At 36.0% G+C, this 20,191-nt stretch overlaps 1 protein-coding gene across 3 annotated transcripts in view; it reads left to right on the top strand.

The window, feature by feature from the left end:
• The window catches only part of ALS2 (alsin Rho guanine nucleotide exchange factor ALS2), a 73,983-nt gene that overhangs the window by 12,270 nt on the left and 41,522 nt on the right, over window positions 1-20,191 (top strand). For 2 of the 3 annotated variants that reach the window (XM_049887856.1, XM_049887855.1), the window contains exons 2-8: window positions 1,998-2,075; window positions 3,467-3,621; window positions 6,895-7,835; window positions 10,481-10,838; window positions 13,127-13,295; window positions 15,328-15,424; window positions 18,287-18,364. In XM_049887856.1, coding sequence (XP_049743813.1) covers window positions 2,056-2,075; window positions 3,467-3,621; window positions 6,895-7,835; window positions 10,481-10,838; window positions 13,127-13,295; window positions 15,328-15,424; window positions 18,287-18,364 — 1,818 coding nt within the window. In that variant the 5' untranslated portion in view covers window positions 1,998-2,055. The remainder of the gene's footprint in view (window positions 1-1,997; window positions 2,076-3,466; window positions 3,622-6,894; window positions 7,836-10,480; window positions 10,839-13,126; window positions 13,296-15,327; window positions 15,425-18,286; window positions 18,365-20,191) is intronic. The other variant, XM_049887857.1, reaches the window with a different exon arrangement.

Genomic DNA, 20,191 nt, shown 5'->3' with positions numbered 1-20,191 from the left:
AACACAAATTTATTATCTTACAGTTCCTGTAGGTTAGAAGTCAGCGTGGGTCTCACCGGGCTAACATCTAGGTGTCTGCTGGCCTTCGTTCTTTTATGGAGACTCTTGAGGGGAATGTTCCCTTGCCCTTTTCTGCTTCCAAAAGGTGCTCACATTGCCTGGCTCATGGCCCCCTTCCTCCATCTTCAAAGCCAGCAGTGTAGCATCTCTCTGACCCTGTTTCCATCCTCACATCTCTTTCTCTGATTCTCTTTCTGCTTTCCTCTTCTACTTTTAAGGACACCTGTAATTACATTGGATCCACCTAGATAGCCAGTATAAGCGCCTTATCTTATTTACAGTCAGCTGATTAGCAACCTAACATATTTGCTATCTGCAGGTTCTTGGGATTAGGATGTGGACATCTTTGGGGGGTATCATTTACATAAATACTAAGTAAAAAAAAAAAAAAGCAAGTTGCAAAATAGTTTGTGAGTTTTAATTCCATTTGGTTAAAAAAAATAGTGGTGTGATAAATACTATGGAGTAAGGTATAATCCACTGTAAGAAAACTCTTTCAAAAATCTCACACTAAAAGAAAATAAGGGTTGACTGTCTTACTCACTTTATTTAAAGATTCTTATTTATTTATTTACGAGTTTCAAGCAGTAGGACAAAATTGCATTTACAGACACAGTGGCTCCGTTTCCTTTTGTGAAGTGAGGTGTGCTTGTGTACTTTCGTGTCCTCACAGAGGAGTTCTCTGGGCATTGTTTAACTTTAAACAATAGGGTACAGTAACTCTCTGATCTCTGACACACAAGCACAATCAGAGCTGTTTTCAGAATGAACTGTACATTTTACTGAAAGTTGACAGTTATTGTCACAAAGCATGTGAATATTTAATAATATTATTAATTAAATGTATTCAGACATATCATTTGCTCGCGTAGTATCCCCTTGTCCAACTTCGAATCATTCAGAATCTTTCTATAAAAAGCATTAGGTAGGAAGTAATTTCCTCTAGATATGCAGATGGCAAGTGGCAAGAATTCACACACAACCTGGAATAAGCAGATGGGTCTGACGATATTCCTGCTGGTATGATCTGTTTCCAGAGCACAGTGGCCATGCTGTAGCCTTTTGCATAAAAATTGTAAGTTTGGCCCCAGTACTTTTATGGTTTACACAAATAAGACAGCCTTATTGTCTTTGTTTTCTTGAGTTTTGGTGACCTTAAAAATTTGAAGGTCTGGGCTGAAATACATTAACCATTTCTGTGTGTATGTTTTTTTTCCCATCCCTTACTTTATAAAACATTTAGTTTCCAAACTGGTAGGTCATGATATTTGCACCATAATTCTCATACAGCTCTTTTCTATTTAACAGTGAATTTTGGAACCATTACTTTTAAATTCAAACTTTTTTCTTCCTGCCCTTTTAATTATGAGGCATGTTGGTCTTAAATTGAGATCAGTTTGGGAAAAATATTGCTATTCTGTTTTAATAATGTAATTTTTTGTGCATTACTGAGAAATGTAAATTAATGAAACTACTTGGATCTGAGATATTACTAAAGAGATTTCTAGAAATTCTCAGTTAATTAGCCTTTAAGTCTTCATTTGTTATTGAAGCATTTAAAAAGTGGCCTTAATATGTATGTAATGTATGCTTAACACAGTGAGTTGTTCAGATTAAACTCCCTTCTTTGTAACAACAAACAAAAATCTCTTGCCTGACAAAGCGCAGCTTAATTGTAGGTGGTAGTCTTTTCTTCCCTATACATTACATTACGCTGTCAAATGACCTTTTAATAAGCTCAGTGGGCAGGCTCAGTCTAGATATTTGACTTTGGCAAGAAAGATATGGAATAGTTTAAATAGTTTCACTGCATATTTATTGCTCAGTGAATGTGCACTTGTTGGAGGGCTTTTTTTTTTTTTTTTTTAAGCTGAGGGATAAAATAGCAAAGTATTCTTTCACCGTTCTTTGTGCTTACCTTGTGGTTTACCATTTAGGCCTTGGCATACCTTTTGCAGAGAGAATGATTTGGTGATGGAGTTCTCCCACTGACTGATGGACTCAAAGAAGAGAAGGTAAAACCATTTCTTCCCCTTCCCCTGCCCTTCTGGGAAAACAAAACAAACAATTCCACTTCTGTGTAGCTCTGTCAGTTTGATTTTCTTGTCAGTGGTTGTTAAGTGGGGAAGGACATTTGTAGTTGATTGGAAGAGAGAGAAAGATATTAAAATAAAGCTGGTTAGTGATAAGCTTTGTTGCTAGTTTCTTTGTTATGCTTATAACCAAACTCTGCCATAGAGTCAGTTCTGACTCATAGCAACTCTATAGGACAGAGTAGAACTGCCCTACAGGGTTTCCAAGGCTGTAAATCTTTACAGAAGCAAACTGCCATATCTTTCTCTTGCATTGCAACAGTTGGTGGGTTTGGACCCTGACCTTTCAGTTAGCAGCGGAGCGCTTAACCGCTGCACTGGCAGGACTCCATCTTATGCTTATAAGGGGCTTATAAATGTCTTCGTTTTATCATTTTAAAGCTCTCGTAGCATTATTTCTCACAATTAATTTCAGATTTTCGGAAGTAGCCTAGTGAATTCAAATCATCTACCATCCATGGAAAACTGGTTATGGAAGATATTCCAAAGGAGGGTTAAATTTGTGGCTTTCCTCCCATAATGGCTATATACCCAATCACCTTTTAAGGGATTGTTATTTGACTAAAGTAGGGAAATTCCTAGAAATTAGAAAACAAAAGTTTTTGTGCCTCATTAAAACATTGGCATCAGTGTTCTAGAAAAAAGAAAATGAAAACAATACACCATCAGCAGGGACACAGGAAAACTTTTCTATCAAGGAAACCCTGAGTATCTTAATATGTCTTTTTCTTATGCAGCTGTGTGTATTTTGTGTTCCTTGCACCAAAAGTCCTCAGATAGGTAAATTTCTTGAGCTAGAACATGGGTAAGGCATGGAGGATTTTACCGGTATCTGTTATAAGTTTGATTCTTAAAATTTTAAATAGCAATTGTAGAGCACAAACTCAGTTTAAAGTAAAATACGGATCCATGTTTCTCTTATCTTTCTCATCAAATACTTTTTACCAATTATAAATTAAAATGTTAAAATAAGACTTGGGACATGTTATAACTTTAATTTCTAAACAAGGGGTTAATGTATTGAGAAGATAGAATCTTGGAATTTTATGCTACTTAATCCTGAAACTTCCAAAAATAGCCCAAGTTTTATTCGCTTCTTAGATAGAGATGAGCAATTTGTAGGTTTAGATTATCCTTAAGCATTTTAAAAATAGTTGTTTTATCTCAGATCCTGTTTCACAACCAAAGCATAAAATAGGTGCTAGTTAAATTCTGACCTAGTCACCCATGTGCTGGTTGAAGAAAGTATTAAGAGCAAAAGATATGGTCCTTAATTGCAGAAACAATGAAGCTATTTTTCTTGATTGTTGTAGCTCAGCAGAGGCAGAAGGATCCAAAGAAAGAGGCCTGGTCCATGTCTGGCAGGCAGGATCCTGTTCCGTAACACCAGAGAGATTGCCAGGCTGGGGAGGAAAGACCGTTCTTCAAGCAGCCCTGGGGATGAAACATGGCATTCTTCTCACTGAAGGTATTGAAAAGAACAGCTTAACGAGTACTAACTGAAACTCTAAGAAATACTGAGTAGAGTATAAGATCAGGTAAGATAGTTACTGGGCACCAGAGGTTCTTAATGAACTTTGCTAGAACTTACACTCCTTTTGCTTTCAAAATATGTTCTTACTCCTGTTACCAGAAATCAGATTCATTTTTAAATTTAAGATGTACCAGGACTAGAATAAAAGGGAGAATTACAGTTTTTTAGTTTTGTGGTAATAAGTACGTGAAAAATTGACTTTAAGGTTACTTTTCCAGACTCTTTTGCTATAGTTTTTGTTCACTAAATGTATCAAACTTGTAATGCTGATAATAGCTAACAGTTAACTAAATAATCGTGCGTGCCAGGCATGGCACTAAGTACTTTACATGTTTTATATCTTTGAGTCTTCACAACCACCTTTTTTATTTCTCAGATGAGGAAACGAAAGCTCAAGGAGGTTAAATCTGTCGGAGTCAGGTTTGAGATCCAGATAGGACTGATTTCAACTTTTCTTAGGCATAAATAGCAGCTCACAAGAGCATATTATAAAATCTATAACAGAAATATATGCTACAATTTATGGAGAGAGTTGCCTTTAATCTTGATGGCATTTTATTAATTCAGTCATGATAAATTTTAATTTGGCCAGGACTACTGTGGTCAGCTTAACTAATTTATAAATTTCTGCTCTACATCTATTAAGTACTGTGATACTTTAATATTTTCCTTCTGGGAAGTAAGGAAGACAAATTCTAGGAAACAGAGCTTAAATCCAGCCTTGGTAGTTTTATAGGGAAAACATGGATTTCTTTCCAGCCTCTCTTTTATTACTTTGCTTTTATCATAATAATATATCATATTAGGCAAGAATTTAGAAAAAGGCTTTTTAAAAAATACGAACAATGTTTAATACCTGCTCTGTGAGTTTCAAAATGTATAGTTCTCAAGCATATATAAGTGGAATTCTGTTGTTATTGTTTTATTAGTCTCTCAATAAGATATTTGGAAACCCTTTAGGAACATATCTCCTTAAAATCTAGAATCATACATAAGAGAGTAGGAGGCAACAGGGGGTAAACTTTTTATATACGTATGTACGCATATATGTGTGTGTGTGTATATGTATATATATATTTTTCCATCATTGTTCATGTCTAAGCAGTGTTCTGGTTTTAATTGTCAAAGTCATGAAAAATCCCACCCCAGCCAAGTGTGTAGTTTGAAATGGTACAGGATTTCCAGTGCTGTCTTTCCTAATAGGTAAGGAAATGATGCTGATTGGATGCTAGAAATTTTCAAACTTCTTTGTTTCTATTCACATTTTACCATTAGCTCATAATTCAGTGAGAACACTTCATTGAGTCACTATTTTTGGTATACTCCAAGTTAAAAAAGGGGGGAGGATGATCTAAATATCCCCCCCCCATATTGCTACCTCTAATAAGGAGCCCTGGTGTGCAGTGGTTAAAGTGATTGACTGCTAACCAAAGGGTCAGCGGTTCAAAACCACCAGTGGCTCCATGGGAGAAAGATGTGGCAGTCTGCTTCTGTAGAGATTCACAGCCTTGGAAACCCTATGGGGTCACTATGAGTCGGAATCAACTTGATGGCAGTGGGTTTGGTTGGTGTTTAATGGAATAATATCAATTGAAAGAGTTGATTAACTGTTGCAAATGTATTGTTTTATCACTTGGGGCAAAAAAGTTTTAAAAATCTTAGCCTGTGTGCGTATTTTTTCAATTCTCTTTATCCAAGCTAGAAATTCCCTAATAAAAGCAGCTGTCTTCCCTCTGGCCATTATTGTGTTCTCCTTGCATAGATGTTGTGAGTTAATGTAAATATGTAAATATATCTACCATGTATAATAGGGCAAAGATAAAGCCTGCATTTTTTGATAATCTGCTAAATTACTGCCTTGTGGGAAAAAAAAATTACTTCTTCATTAGCTTAAGGAAAAAAAAAAAGGGTGAGTCTCTGGTCATAAGAATTCCACCTTTCTTCTGTGTGGGAAAAAAAGGGTCAGTGGGCTTGGTTCAGTTTTTTCCAAAACCCGTGGACAAATTTTTGTTCCATTTGAGTTTTTAGCCAGCATAGATCATGTTTACGTGCAGCTGAACTCACACAGTGTGGCAGCACAATGAAGACTTGGCAGCATGCCTGGTCACAAGTGGATTGTCATCATTCAGCCCCACCGAATTTGCTTCTGTAAATAATTTGCTGGTGTACCCAACTCACTGACACCTGTCGTTTTAATTCTAACACTAGCCTGTCACCCTGACAGCTCCATTTGTTTTTTTTTTGCTCGGTTTATTTTGTTGTGATGATTTGCTTTTTAAACAAACCTTAACTCAGAAAGGCTACCTTGTGTACAAGGTTAATAGCAGTAACATTTAAAGATGTTACATATGGTACAAAACGGAAAGACAGCCACATCTTGTTAACATTGGAGTTTTCTGTACAACCCGGAGGTATAAAGCTAAGTTCGTAGATTTGGCCAGAATGAGTGTCTTAACATTCTAACGCCCTTGCATAATTTTCTGCTGCTCTGACTTATTCAGCAGTAGTGAATGTTGTAGATAATAGAGGAGAATGTGCCTATTTTATCTTACCTCCTTATTTTATCTTAACATGATCATTATTTCATTTTTGAGCACTTAGAATTTACTTCTATAAAAACAATGGTTTAGCTTAACTAGTAAAAATGTCTGCCTTGAGCATTATGCTCTTTTAAGAACTATCAATATGGGATCAAAGTGACAACATCAACTGGAAAGATTAGATAGGAACCTTGAGGAGATAGTGAGTTTGTGTAAATAGGGGAGGAACAACTCAGAAAAGGAGGGTAAGGATGGTTGCACAACTCAAAGAATATAATCACTATCACTGAATTATACATGTAGACAGTTGAATTTGTATATGGTTTGCTGCGTATATTCACAACAACAACAACAACAACAAAATAACCTACGATGATAGCCGTTGGTAGTGAATCAGTGCTAGAATGTAAAAGGAGACTCAAGGAAAGGAGTAATACTCTTCGTTTGAAAGTAACCTCCTGCCAGTTTGTAGCAATTCTCTCTGTAGCTCAGAATGCTAATATTTGTTATAAGATGAATAAATGTGAAATATTGTATACTTTGACCAAATCCCTACAACTGTGCTTTTGAAATTTTAAAAGAAAAATTTATTATGTTAAATCTAGAGAGGACTGTAAGTTTGCTGATAAAAATTGTTAATTCACTCTTTTTTTTTTCAAACCTTCAGATGGTGAGGTCTACAGCTTTGGGACTCTTCCCTGGAGACGTGACCCAGCAGAGGTTTCTCCAAGTAGCCCCGTTCTAGAAAATGCCCTGGCTGGGCAATATGTTGTTACTGTGGCAACAGGGAGTTTCCACAGTGGAGCAGTGACAGAAAGTGGCACAGTGTACATGTGGGGGGAGAATTCTGCTGGCCAGTGTGCAGTAGCTAACCAGCAGTACGTTGCAGAACCAAATCCTGTCAGCATTTCTGATTCTGAGACCAGTCCTTTGTTGGCAGTCAGAATTTTGCAGTTGGCATGTGGTGAGGAGCACACTCTGGCATTGTCAATAAGCAGAGAGATTTGGGCATGGGGTACCGGTTGTCAGTTGGGTCTCATTACCACTACCTTCCCGGTAACAAGGCCACAAAAAGTAGAACATCTTGCTGGGCGAGTAGTGCTACAAGTGGCCTGTGGTGCATTCCACAGCTTAGCACTTGTACAGTGCCTCCCTTCCCAGGATCTGAAGCCAGTCCCAGAAAGATGCAACCAGTGCAGCCAGCTCTTAATTACTATGACTGACAAAGAAGACCATGTGATTATATCAGACAGTCATTGTTGCCCTTTAGGTGTGATGCTGTCAGAATCCCAGGCAGAAAACCATGCCAGCACTGCCGTCACCCCCTCCACTCTTGAAACCTTTGACAGTCAGGTAGAAGTGTTTGAGAACACTCAAACAGAAAATGATCTGCCTGCTGCTACTGAACTGAATGTTGGAAATGTTCAGACCACGAGTGATGGTGCCAGTTCATCTCAACAAGGCGTTATGGGAACAACTGAAGTTTCTTCTGCCAGAAATATACCCTCATACCCTGACACCCAGACAATAACTGAATACTTGCAGAAACTATCAGATCATTCTATAAGAGAGGACGCTGAGAACGGTGCAAAACCAGTGCCATGTCAGGTACGTGCTAAATTTTTTAATATAAAGGTGTTTCTGGAATTGAACCATATGAACTTTCCTTTAGAAACTTTAAAATGCTTAAGCCTTGGTAACATTTTTTATTTTTTGAGTTTGACTATAATTCTGTTTTATCAGGCAAGCCTAGATAAAGAAATAACCTGGATTAATTCAAAATCCCTCTTTATGTGCAAGCTCTGGCCCTTTATGATTTTGTAAGATGTCATGCTGGGCTTCTTCTGTAAGTAGCAAAATCCCATATATATTATTTTTTTCTTTCTCATTTCTACCCCACACCCTCCATGGCTAAAATATCAAATTTTGATGGGTTCCTGAACAGTGTAATCTAATAGAGCTATATGTTCACAACGGTTCTTCTGACCTGCATTTGTACCACTTTTTAGAGTTCTGTAAAGAACCCTAAAAGGATTCTGTTCTTCTTTATCAGGGAAGGTTGCTACCAATTGTAGGCAGACTTAAAATACTTACTGGAATTACATACTGTTTGAGTTTTTTTCAGTTAACAATTATGGTTCTTATTGGGCTTTTTCTTTGAAGTGGGTGGGTAATATTCTTTATCTTATTTAAACTACTCTCATTTTGAAACTCATTGGAAAATGGAGAAAAAAGCTATTTACCAGGAACATATAGTAAAAGTCTCATTGCTTAAAACAAATTATCGTGAAAGAATAGTTTCTTAGTATAACCCTTCAGTTTTGTTTTTATCAAAACTCTAAGAAAACAAAATAAAACAAAACCATCTAATCATAAAAGAACTGTTTTTAGGGTGCTTTTTTCATGTTTTTGAAAGACAGCCTACAGATTCGTTATTCCTGTTGTTTACTCTTTCAGGGTGAGAATATGACTTAGAAGTTTATTTTAGAAATAATTTTTACTTCACAGTCTACTCACTGAACCATGTGGATGTTTGCTTTTATAGAGAATTGCTATTTGAGGATAAGTTGAGAATAAGCTGTTTGAAGAACCCAAAACCCCATTGCTGTCGTGTCGATTCCACCTTAAAGCAACTCTATAGGACAGAGTAGAACTGCCCCATAGGGTTTCCGAGGCTATAATCTTTACAGGAGCAGACTGATACATCTTTCTCCTGTTATCTGAAGAAAGGCATTGTAAAAGTCTAAACAAAACAAAAGTAATTTAATAAGAATGCATGTAGAAAATTCTTAGACTTACACATGGTTTTGAAAAAGTGTGACTTTGACTTTTTAAAAGTCAGTTTATTAATTTTCAAGTTAATACTTTATTGTACAGCTTGTTTATCACATTACCATTACTGAAACTACATTTTCCTTTGGGTTAATTTTGTTAAACATTTAAAGTTTTTGTTTCCTATGCCAGTTTTGGTAGTATGCATGTTTATGTTAAATTTAATTCTTTTTTTTCTTTGTAAATAGCATTTCATTCATACGGCTCATTCATTAGAAACTTGGGTTGTTAGACAAATTTTTTTTTCTTTTGGCCCGATATTACTGAAATGATATCTCACTTTTGTGAAATAAGCCAAAAATTTCACACAATTTTGTGGCAGTGAAGCATATAACTGTTGAATTTTACTATTGGTTGACTGGGACTCTTAAAATTATGTCTTTCATCAAAATTATTAGTCCTGTATTCTTAAGTATAATTAAGTAGAAGGAATCACTTAGAAGAATAATGGGATGTTTATATACTCTAGAATTTTGTGACTTTCCTCTAGCTAATGGTCAGAACACCTTAAAATAGTCACCCTTAAGGAGCACATTTTTTATTGTGATCTGTGGTGATACGGCCATAGCTTTCTTGTCTTTAGTAGGTAGGTTGCACAGGTTTCCCTTTGAGTAAACAGTGGTATTTGTTAGGTTGGACTGAATTTCAACAGATATTTCACCAAGATATTAGAGAACTTTAGTTTGACTTTTGAATACACCTATGAATCACACTAAGAACGAACTATTTAGCTACAAATGTTTAATTATTAACCTACCACATTTACCCTCCTTGGTAGTGAGAGCAAAGGTAATCCTTCAGTTTACCTTACCCGCAGGCTGTGAAAAACAACTCATTGATGAGACAGTAGAACAACTTGAATTTAAGAACATAATTTATGGCTGATAGGTCAGCATTTAACTTAATTTTCTGCTTATATGTGCTATACCTAAATTTCAGTTTATCAAATATTTTAGGAAAAGCCTTTTCTTCTTAAAATCTAATTTTTTTTGATATCTCCCAACATACGTATATGTGAATGTTCCTAAAAGTGATCAGTAATAAAACTCGCATTTTTTCGTCCTATTTCCCAGAGCTGTCACTGTGCACCTTGTAAGAAAGGCAGTGTTTTCTACCCTTTTCCTCTCCCTCCCCTTCCACTGTGATTAATTTTATAAGGGCAGCTGGGATTTATTTTTAAACACCATGGAAAAACACAACATCCAAAGGGAAGTACTTGGTAAGGAACTGTATTTTAAGAACTCATTTCTAGTATGTTAAGTCCACAGTCAAGCAAGGATAGCTTTATGCTTTAAGCCCTCTTCTGTTGTTTTAAATTTGCTAAGCATGCAAATAGTGATGGGTGTTAAGCTTTCTCTTCATTGATTGTTGTATCAGGGATTATATTTTTACATATACTTTTTTATGTGTGTATATTTTAGCCACTTGTAGAAGAAGCAATTCCTAATCTTCACAGCCTGCCAACCACAAGCACCTCGGCCCTAAACAGCTTAGTGGTGTCTTGTGCATCTGCTGTTGGTGTGAGAGTGGCTGCTACGTATGAAGCTGGGGCCTTGTCTCTTAAGAAAGTTATGAACTTTTATAGTACAGCCCCTTGTGAAACTGGGGCTCAGGCAGGCAGTAGTTCTGTAGGCCCAGAAGGTCTGAAAGATAGCCGAGAAGAACAGGTTAAACAGGAATCAATGCAAGGAAAGAAAAGTTCAAGTCTTGTGGATATCAGAGAAGAAGAATCAGAGGGAGGCAGTCGAAGACTCTCTCTCCCTGGATTGTTGTCACAAGGTAAGGAAATAACCAGGTCTTGTGAATCCCAGATGCTCCTGACATTACATGCTATATTATATTATGTTATAATTTGCTTTCCTAATTATTAAAGCTGATTTATTTAAATGTCAAGTTTTATTTAATTTTGGCCATCTTAGTGGTTTTAAAAGAAAGTTACATATTTCTCTGCTTTAGGACTAACTATAGAATGTAACATTTTCTGGATGTCTGCTTCTGCTTATGAACCTTATTTATTTTATTGCTCTGGAAGATAGCAATAGCCTCCTTATTTCCTAGTTGCGGTCTATCCTCCAGATAGATGAGGTTGCAGATAAGTGACCATTATTGGGTAAGTGAGGAATTGTTGTACTTGGCCTGAAAGAGGAGGTAATTCTAGCATCCCCATATAATTTATTTTTAAGCTTCAGTAAGGAAAAACTTCATTTTCTGAAACCATTAGCAATGAACTTTTTAGAGTATAAAGAGTATTACACAATTGGTTTTTCTACGTTTCTTAATCATTTCAGCAATCTTGGTCGTCTAGACCTTTGCTTCTCAAAGGTGGTCTGCAAACTACCAGCAGCAGCAGTACCAGCATCTGGGAACTTGTTAGAAATGCAGAATCTCAGGCCCTTCTACAAACATATTGAATCAGAATCTGTATTATAATAAGATCCCCAGGTGATTAGTATGCACATTAAAGTTTGAGAAGCACTGGACTAGACTAGAAATCGGCAAATTTTTTCTGTAAAGGTTCAGAAAGAAATATTTTAGGATTTGCAGGCCATATAGTCTCTGTCACAACTACTCAGCTATGCTCTTGTAGTATGACAGCAACTGTAAACAATATATAAACAAATGAGCGAGGCTATGTTCCAGTAAAACTATTTACAAAGACAGTTAGTAGGCTGTATTTGACCTATGGGCTGTAGTTTGCCATACCTTGGTTTATACCATTTTGTGCAAAGCTCCAGAGGTAGGAACCCTAGACTGTACTAAGATTTACCTTTTCTGCTTTGCCCCGTTCGCTGCACCTGCCTGCCTTACTGTACTTTCTCGTGCCATTGTACTTCTCTTCTGCCTTCTAATTCTCATTGGCATTAGATTTTCAACTATGCAAGTAAAACCCTTAATTAATCCTGATTAATTTGAATATATACGTATATATATGATATGTAAGAAAGCCCATGCACTGTGTTAAGTATGAAGAATCTTGTACCCCAAATTTTTTATTCTAAAATGTCCTTTAACATTTTTAAGTATATTTGAGATCTCTTTGAACAACAACTAGGGAATATTGGCTTTTGTCCTGTCATTAGACCGTATGAAGTATGCAGCCATATTAAGGGACTTATTTACTAAGGTTAAATTTTACTTAGTAACCTAAAAATGTCTCTGGAAGAAATTTACATGAACTCTTTTTCCCTCTCTCTTTTAAAAATATCTGGAATACATCCTTGAGGAAACATCAAGTAGGTTTATTTGAGTCTTTATATGCATAAAAATGGATGGTACACTCACCAGAAAAGATACTGATCTTAGCCAGCTATGAGCACTTTCTTGTGGCCCAGAAGTTAATGACTGAGTGACTAAGTCTACACTTAGTGACATTTGATGCTTTTCTTAAAAACAAACATTCCTACCAAATTGATGTGTAAGATTTACAAAATGTGTACTTTTGATGAAATTTCGACACTACAAATAGAAGATGGCAGCATTCTTTTAAAAGATTATTTAAGCTCTCTATAATAGAATTTGAAATATTCAGGCATGTAGAAAATGTTTGTATTTTAGTACTTCCTTTTTATGGTCTTTTCCCACTGTAGACAGTCTTTAATTTTATATCTAAAATGTGTCTTTTATTATAATTATTTGTAATATATTTGAACTTAGACCTTGACTTGGAAAGCTTTATTAACTTTTAATTTTGCTTTGAAATGGGAAAAATATTTGTCAGTCTTAGAGTTGTATTTTGGTAAGTCTTAGAGTTGTATTTTGGTAATGCCAGTCCACAAAATGTCAATAGATGCTATATAAGAAAGTATCTGTGGCTGAAAATTTGGAAGCAGGGCTGGGTTAAATAAATTTAAACAGGGCTTTTTACTGCAGGACTTGTCAGTGCCTTCAGCATGCTAATGTGTATGTGAATCTCTATAGGGAAGGTGGTAAGGCTAAATCACCTTTTTGCAGAGAAACCATATAGAATATGCTTCTAAAATACTATGTTAGTGTACTTTGAAAATCAGCAGTTTTTCAGTGATGTCTTCTTGCTCCCTACGCTTTCATTCCACCCCTCTTTTTTTCAGTATCCCCCAGGCTCTTGAGAAAGGCTGCACGAGTGAAAACGCGGACAGTGGTTCTGACCCCCACATACAGTGGGGAGGCCGATGCGCTCCTCCCTTCTCTGAGAACAGAGGTGTGGACATGGGGGAAAGGGAAGGAAGGGCAGCTGGGGCATGGTGATGTTCTGCCTAGGTAAGTGCCACCTGTGTTTACTGAAAGGAACTGGTTTAAATAACCTGTCTCCTGTCACAGAACTCTTAACAGGAAAGATTCTGTGGAAGCCTCTTAGTTTCAGTTTCCTCAAACTCTGGATTATTATGTGTCATGGAATGGTTCAGATTTTTAAGTTATAAAAAAGAGTCAACAGTGAATAAACTAATATGCTTTTTGCCAGAAAACTTGAAAAAGAGCCAACAGTTTTTTACCTGAAAAGATGTCTCTGAGCAGGAGGGCAGTGGGATGCAGACCTGAAATTCTCGTAAAAAGACCAGACTTAATGGTCTGACTGAGACTAGAAGGACCCTGGAGATCATGGTCCCCAGACCTTCTGTTAGCCCAAGACAGGAACCATTCCCAAAGCCAACTCTTCAGACAGGGATTGGACTGGACTGTGGGATAGAAGATGACACCGGGGAAGAATGAGCTTCTTGGATCAAGTAGATACATGAGACTATGTTGGCATCTTCTGTCCGAAGGGGAGATGAGAAGGTAGAGGGGGTCAGAAGCTGGCCAAATGGACACGAAAAGAGAGAGTGGAGAGAAGGAGTGTGCGGTCTCATTGGAGGAGAGCAATTAGGAGTATATAGCAAGGCGTTTATAAATTTTTGTATGAGAGTCTGACTTGATTTGTAAACTTTCACTTCAAGCACGATAAAAATTAAAAAAAGAAAAAAAAAGGTGTCTCTGCACCTGCCAAAATAACTGAGAAATTAAACTGTGTCTATCCATGTACATTGGAATTTCTGGGTAGTGCACATGGTTAACACAGTCAGCTGCTAACCAAAAGGCTGGAGGTTCAAGTCCACCCAGCATCACCTTGGAAGAAAGGCCTGGTGATCCACTTCTGAAAAATCAGCCACTGAAAACCCTATGGAGCACAGTTCTATTCTGACACACATGGGGTCACTATGAGTCGTAAGTGAGTTAGTGGCAACTGGGTTTATCCATGTGCGTTAGAGGAACTCTTAATGATATTAATAAATTAGATTATTGTGAACTTTGTAGGTATGTAAATGGGATAATTATCTCAAGCAGCCAGATAATATAAATGTCTCTATTCTTAGCAGAGTGAAGTGAAATAATAATAAAAAAAAAAAGTTCTTAACTCCCCTCTATGATTGTATTGTGTCCTAAGTTTATTCTCTGCCATAATGAATCATTTTAGTTTTATAATTTTTTAATGTAATTTATTTTACTTTTGTTGTTGAGAATATACACGGCAATATACACGAATTCAACTGTTTCTATCCGTATAATTCAGTGACACCGATTACATTCTTTGAGTTGTGCAGCCATTGCCACCCTCCTTTTCTGAGTTGTTCCTCCCCCATTTACGGGAACTCACTGACCCCTCAGGGTCCTATCTAATCTTTTTAGTTGCTGTTGTCAGTGTGATCTCACAAAAACCAAAAAATCCAAACCCACTGCTATTGAGTCGATTGCGACTCGTAGGAACCCTGTAGGACAGAGTAGAGCTGCCCCAAAGGATTTCCAAGGCTGTAAATCTTTACGGAAGCAGACTGCCACATCTTTCTCCCGAGGAGCAGCTGGTGAGTTCAAACTGCCGACCTTTTGGTTAGCAGCCAAGTGCTTAACCACTGCACCGCCAGGGCACTTCTTAGATAGATCTTAAAAGAGCACAATGCTCAAGGCAAGCATTCTTTACTAGTTAAGCTATACTGTTGTTTGGTTTTAAGAAGACTTTGGGGTATATTTTTGGTTTAAAGTTTAAAGATTATCTCAGGGTAATAGGTTTTACGATTCTTAACAGATTTGGATTGTGGGGTTAATTAGTGGTTGATAGAGATCAAATTAAAACCATCCAAAAACTATTTAGAGTATTTAGGAGTAGATTGAGCATATATCTGGTATTTTTACTTTGTTTTCTTTTGAATTGTTTAGCTTTACTTGAAAGAAGTTATTCTAAAATTTGAGAAAGGCTATGATTCTTGTTGAGTTTACATCTTTCTTTGAGTTTATATGAGTGTGTATGTTTTTCTTCAAGGCTTCAGCCATTGTGTGTAAAATTTCTGGATGGTAAAGAAGTAATCTATCTGGAGGCAGGTGGCTACCATTCTCTTGCACTTACAGCGAAATCCCAGGTAGGAGGCAAACTATTAAATGCTGATTTTATTTTCATGGAAGGCAGAATGACAATATTTTTAAAAGCTTGTTGGTGAATTTTTATTCTTAGATGAAGAAAATCCATAATTCAGATGTTAAGGGGAGGGGGGAAGACGTTTTCCTTTTAAAATTCTGGGACCTGGAAGTGATCTGTAGAATCATTTAAACCATGCTTATACTTACATAAAACCTCCTAAAAAAAATGAGTGGTTTCAAATTGTTCTTAAGTGTATTCAGATAAGGATTCTCCACCAATCCCTTTATCTTTTTGGAAAGGCAGTGAAGGATTCTAAACCCTTTAAATATTTTATTTTAAATTTCACATACTAGGCTAGCCAAGGAACTAAAATACCATCAACAAATGCAAATATTGGAAAATAAAAGGAAAATTTACTGTGATTACCCTGATGAATCATCTAAAAAGCTTAAAAATGAGAAATGAGGAAAATGGTCAGCTACAAAATAGACATACAAATTACTGGCTTTCTTATATACCTGCAATAAAACAGAAAACATACTGGGGAAAGGGGGGAGGAGAAGCTGTTCCCAATAATAGCAGAAGTATAAAGGAAATAGGAATAATCTTGGTAGGAAATGTATAGAGCCCATATGACACAAACTATAGAATTCTTCTAGAATGTTGTAAAAGAAAACTGGATAAGGGGAAAGAGATTCTATTTTTGGATAGGAACAGTCGGTATTGCAAAATGTCATCCTTTCTAAATCTATAAATTGAGTATAATTCCAGAAATATTCCGATATAATATTTAGAACTTGATAAAATGATCCCAAAATTATTCTAGGAGAATAAGCATAGGAGGAGAGTTAGGTAAATCCTGAAAAAGAACAGAAGGGAAGAGTGAGCGTTAGCCTTACAAAATGTATTACAAAACTGCAAACAGATCAGTGGAACAGAAATATGCCTATGGACTAGAAATAGAACTGAATATATATGAGAGTTTAGTATATGATAAAAATGGGCATTTCTGATCAATTGGGGAAATAAGACTGAGTATTCAATAAATGCTATTGGAACCATGGGCTTCTCATTTGTGGAAGAATAAATAAAGCTAACCTTACATACTCCTCTAAGGTGCAGATGTTAAAAAATAAAACCTTACATGTATTAAAACAAATTTAGGTTATTTTTTTTTTTAGAAACAACCTTAGGAATAGAAAAAGCATGATGTCAAAACCCAGAAATTAGAAAGTAAAGATGGTACATTTGTCTATATAAAAACTCAATAATCCTGATCAGCAAAAAACATGACAAACAAAGTTAGGATGCATAACAAACTGGGGAAAAATATTTATAGCATATATTGGTTTGGTTATGGTAGATAACCAGTTGCTACTGTGGTACATAAAGAAAAATTATTCAAGGATATTTATATTCTGTTTGTAAAAGAATAGAAATGGCCAGCAATAAATGAAAAGAATGACTGACCGTTTTAGTAAACATGTTTAAATAAACAACAGTAAAATATTTTTCTCACCTACCAGACTAGCAAAGATTGCATTTAATACTCAGTGACCATGAGAATATAGGGGAAAGAGTACACACATTGCTGGTGGGAATGTAAATTTGACCTTTCTGGAGGGCAGTTTGTCAGTATGTATCACATAGCAGAGTGTGCATATTTATTGACCCAAAGCCTTTTGCCTAGAAATTTATCCTAATAGATACACACACACACACACACACACACATATTCAAGAATTTTTAATATCAATTTTTTAAATACTAAATATTTAGAAATAACTTACTAATAAATATGCTTGATTCAGTTGGTAATTGATTACAATTATGCCCACAGTGGAATTCTGTGTGTACTTATTTAAAATGATGTTGTAGATCTATATTTATTGACATATGAAAATGTCAGTGCATAGCATAAGTGGGAAAAAAAAAAAAGCCAGGTCACAAAACAGCGGTTTCGGCATGCTCCCATTTTGCACTTGACATTTTGTGTGTACGTTATATCTATCTTGCAGACATTAAAATTTCTGGAAGGATGTATGTGTATCTTCCCAAAACAAATTAATAGTTGTCTCTAAATGGTCAATTCAGTAGTGGTTTTCACTCACTTTATATTTTTTTGTACTGTCACTGTCTTGTAAAATGACCATGAATTACTTTTATAATCAGAATAAGCCAAATCATTTTCGTTAAACATAGTAACTGTAATCTAGTTTTCTTTTGTCAGTAGTGGAACATGAATATTTCTGTTTCTTCTGCAATAACTCTTCATATATGAAAAGGCTTTACGGTCATTCCATAGTACTCCTATGTACAGATTAAGAAATCATGATTACTTTTTTTTTAATAGCACTTACTTTCGTTTTTCCATCACCTTCTTTGTAAGAGACAGTATAGGATAATTCCTGGATTAAATCTTAGCTCTGCCACTTACAAAGTTGTGAGCTGGGGTAAGTTATTTAACCTCTCCGTGTGCGTTGTTTTGGGGCAGTTTTCTTATCTGTAGGGAAAAAAAAAAAAGATTGTGAAAATTAAACATTAATTAATACAGGGAAAGTGTTAAGAACAGTGCCTGGCTAGTAAGTACCTCAAAAAATGTCAGTTATTGTTATTATTATTATTGTTAGCCCTTGGACTCTGTGTCTTAGGTACTCTGTCTGCTTAGTATCTATGGTCTTGTTTAAAAATGAATTTTCTTAGTATTTGTTGTTTTAAGAGTACGGAGACTAGTATAAGTAATTTGTCTGTAACTTTTGATGTATATATATGTATATATATAAAAGTTATTATAATAGGTTCAGAATTGACATACAGAATCAGGTTCACTACTCTTACTTACTGTCCTGTGGTTTTCTGATAGGTTTACTCATGGGGTAGCAATACCTTTGGTCAACTTGGGCATTCCGATTTTCCAACAACAGTTCCTCGTCTTGCAAAGGTACTTTTGTGAACTTGGTAACTTTTACGGCAGCTTATTCCAGAATTCTGAACTGTAACCCTTTGTGTCTCTCCATTCTTATTTTTAAAAAATTGGGGAAATTGTATATTTATAACCTCAATTTGTTTTGATGTTCTCAAAATGTTTTTTTTTTTTAAAAAAATGCAGCCATTTGTTTTCCAGCTAAATGTTTTTTCTTGATGTCTTAGACTATACTTCTTTACTTCTTAGCCTCTACTGTTTACTTCATAGTCATAGCTCTTTTGTCCTTTTTTAAGTTAAAAAATTAAAAAGTGCTTTCTTTTAGAACATAAATTTTTCTAGCAGTCATGTTGACTTCTGAGCTTTATACTGCCAAATAATATCTACTATTTGACTTCACACTAAAGTTTAACTTTTACATAACATTATTCCGTAGCATCATTTTTTTACATACATGGTACCATCCCCATTGCCATCGAGTCGATTTCGACTCATAACAACACTATAGGACAGAGTAGAACTGCTCCATAGGGTTTCGAGGGAGCGGCTGCTGGATTCTACCTGCGACCTTTTAGTTAGCAGCTGTAGCTTGCTGTAGCTCTTGACCACTATGCCACCAGGGCTCCACATATATAGTAGTAAAAGCCGAAGTATTCATGTTCCACTACTGACAAAAGAAAACTAGATTACAGTAACTATGTTTAATGAAAATGGTTTTGCTTATTCTGATTATAAAAGTAATTTATGGTCATTTTATAAGACTGTGACAGTACAGAAAAACTGCCCCATAGGATTGCCAAGGGTTTAATCTTTGTGGAAGCAGAATACCACATCTTTCTCCCATGGAGCAGCTGGTGGGTTGGAACCACTAACCTTTTGGTTACTAGCCGAGCACTTAACCACTGTGCCACCAGGGCTTATTCTCTTAAAACATTAAAAACAAAAAACCTGTTGCTGATGAGTTGATTCTAAATCATAGCAACCCTGTGGGGCAGAGCAGAGCTGCTGTATAAGGTTTCCAAGGCTGTAATCTTTATGGAAGCAGACTGCCACGCTTTTCTTCTGCAGAGCAGCTGGTGGGTTGGAACTGCCAGCCTTTCTGTTAGCAGCCAAGTGCTTAGCCGCTGCGCCACCAGGATCCTTCTCTTAAAACGTTAGAGAACAGTTATTACTTCTAACCCCAATTTTAAATATTTTTAGTATAAAATATTTAATTAGTAAGCTGTTCATTTTTTGATATTTTGTCACAAATAAGTATATATTAAATTGTTCCCTGCTGTTCATTTATTTGGAGCTCTGGTGGCACAGTGATTAAGAGTTTGATTTCTAACCAGAAGGTTCGTAATTCAAATCCACCAGCTGCTCTTTGGAAACCCTATGGGCAGTTTTACTTTGTCCTGTAGGATTGCTGTAAGTCATAATTAACTGGACAGCAATGGGTTTGGTTTTTAGATTGGTCCATTTATTTGAATAAAGTAGAAAATGAACTTATTCATCCTAGGGAAAGTTTCATGGTTTAGCATGGAGACCCTAGAAATAAAATTTTTACTAAACATTTTCGATTCAGAGAAGAGAGAGTGGAATTTGTTATGAGTTTTTAGTTTCATTACTCTTATTACTGTACATCTAAAAATTATAGCATCAAGATTTTGGTATTTTATTTGGCGGGATGAGAAGACCATTTTGAAGTCATTCTAATTAATCTGTTAGAATGAAAAGTTACAGCAGAGTGAGGTCTGAATTAGTTTTGATTAGAGACTAAGATGAGCCCCTCAGGTTGGAAGGCACTCAAAATATGATTGAGGAAGAGCTGCCTCCTCAAAGTAGAATTGACCTTAATGATGT

This window comes from Elephas maximus, chromosome 6, assembly GCF_024166365.1.
Source record: "Elephas maximus indicus isolate mEleMax1 chromosome 6, mEleMax1 primary haplotype, whole genome shotgun sequence".
NCBI classification, from domain to species: Eukaryota; Metazoa; Chordata; class Mammalia; order Proboscidea; family Elephantidae; genus Elephas; species Elephas maximus.
The sequence above is the reverse complement of the archived record's forward strand: the minus strand, read 5'-3'. Positions and strand labels throughout refer to the sequence as shown.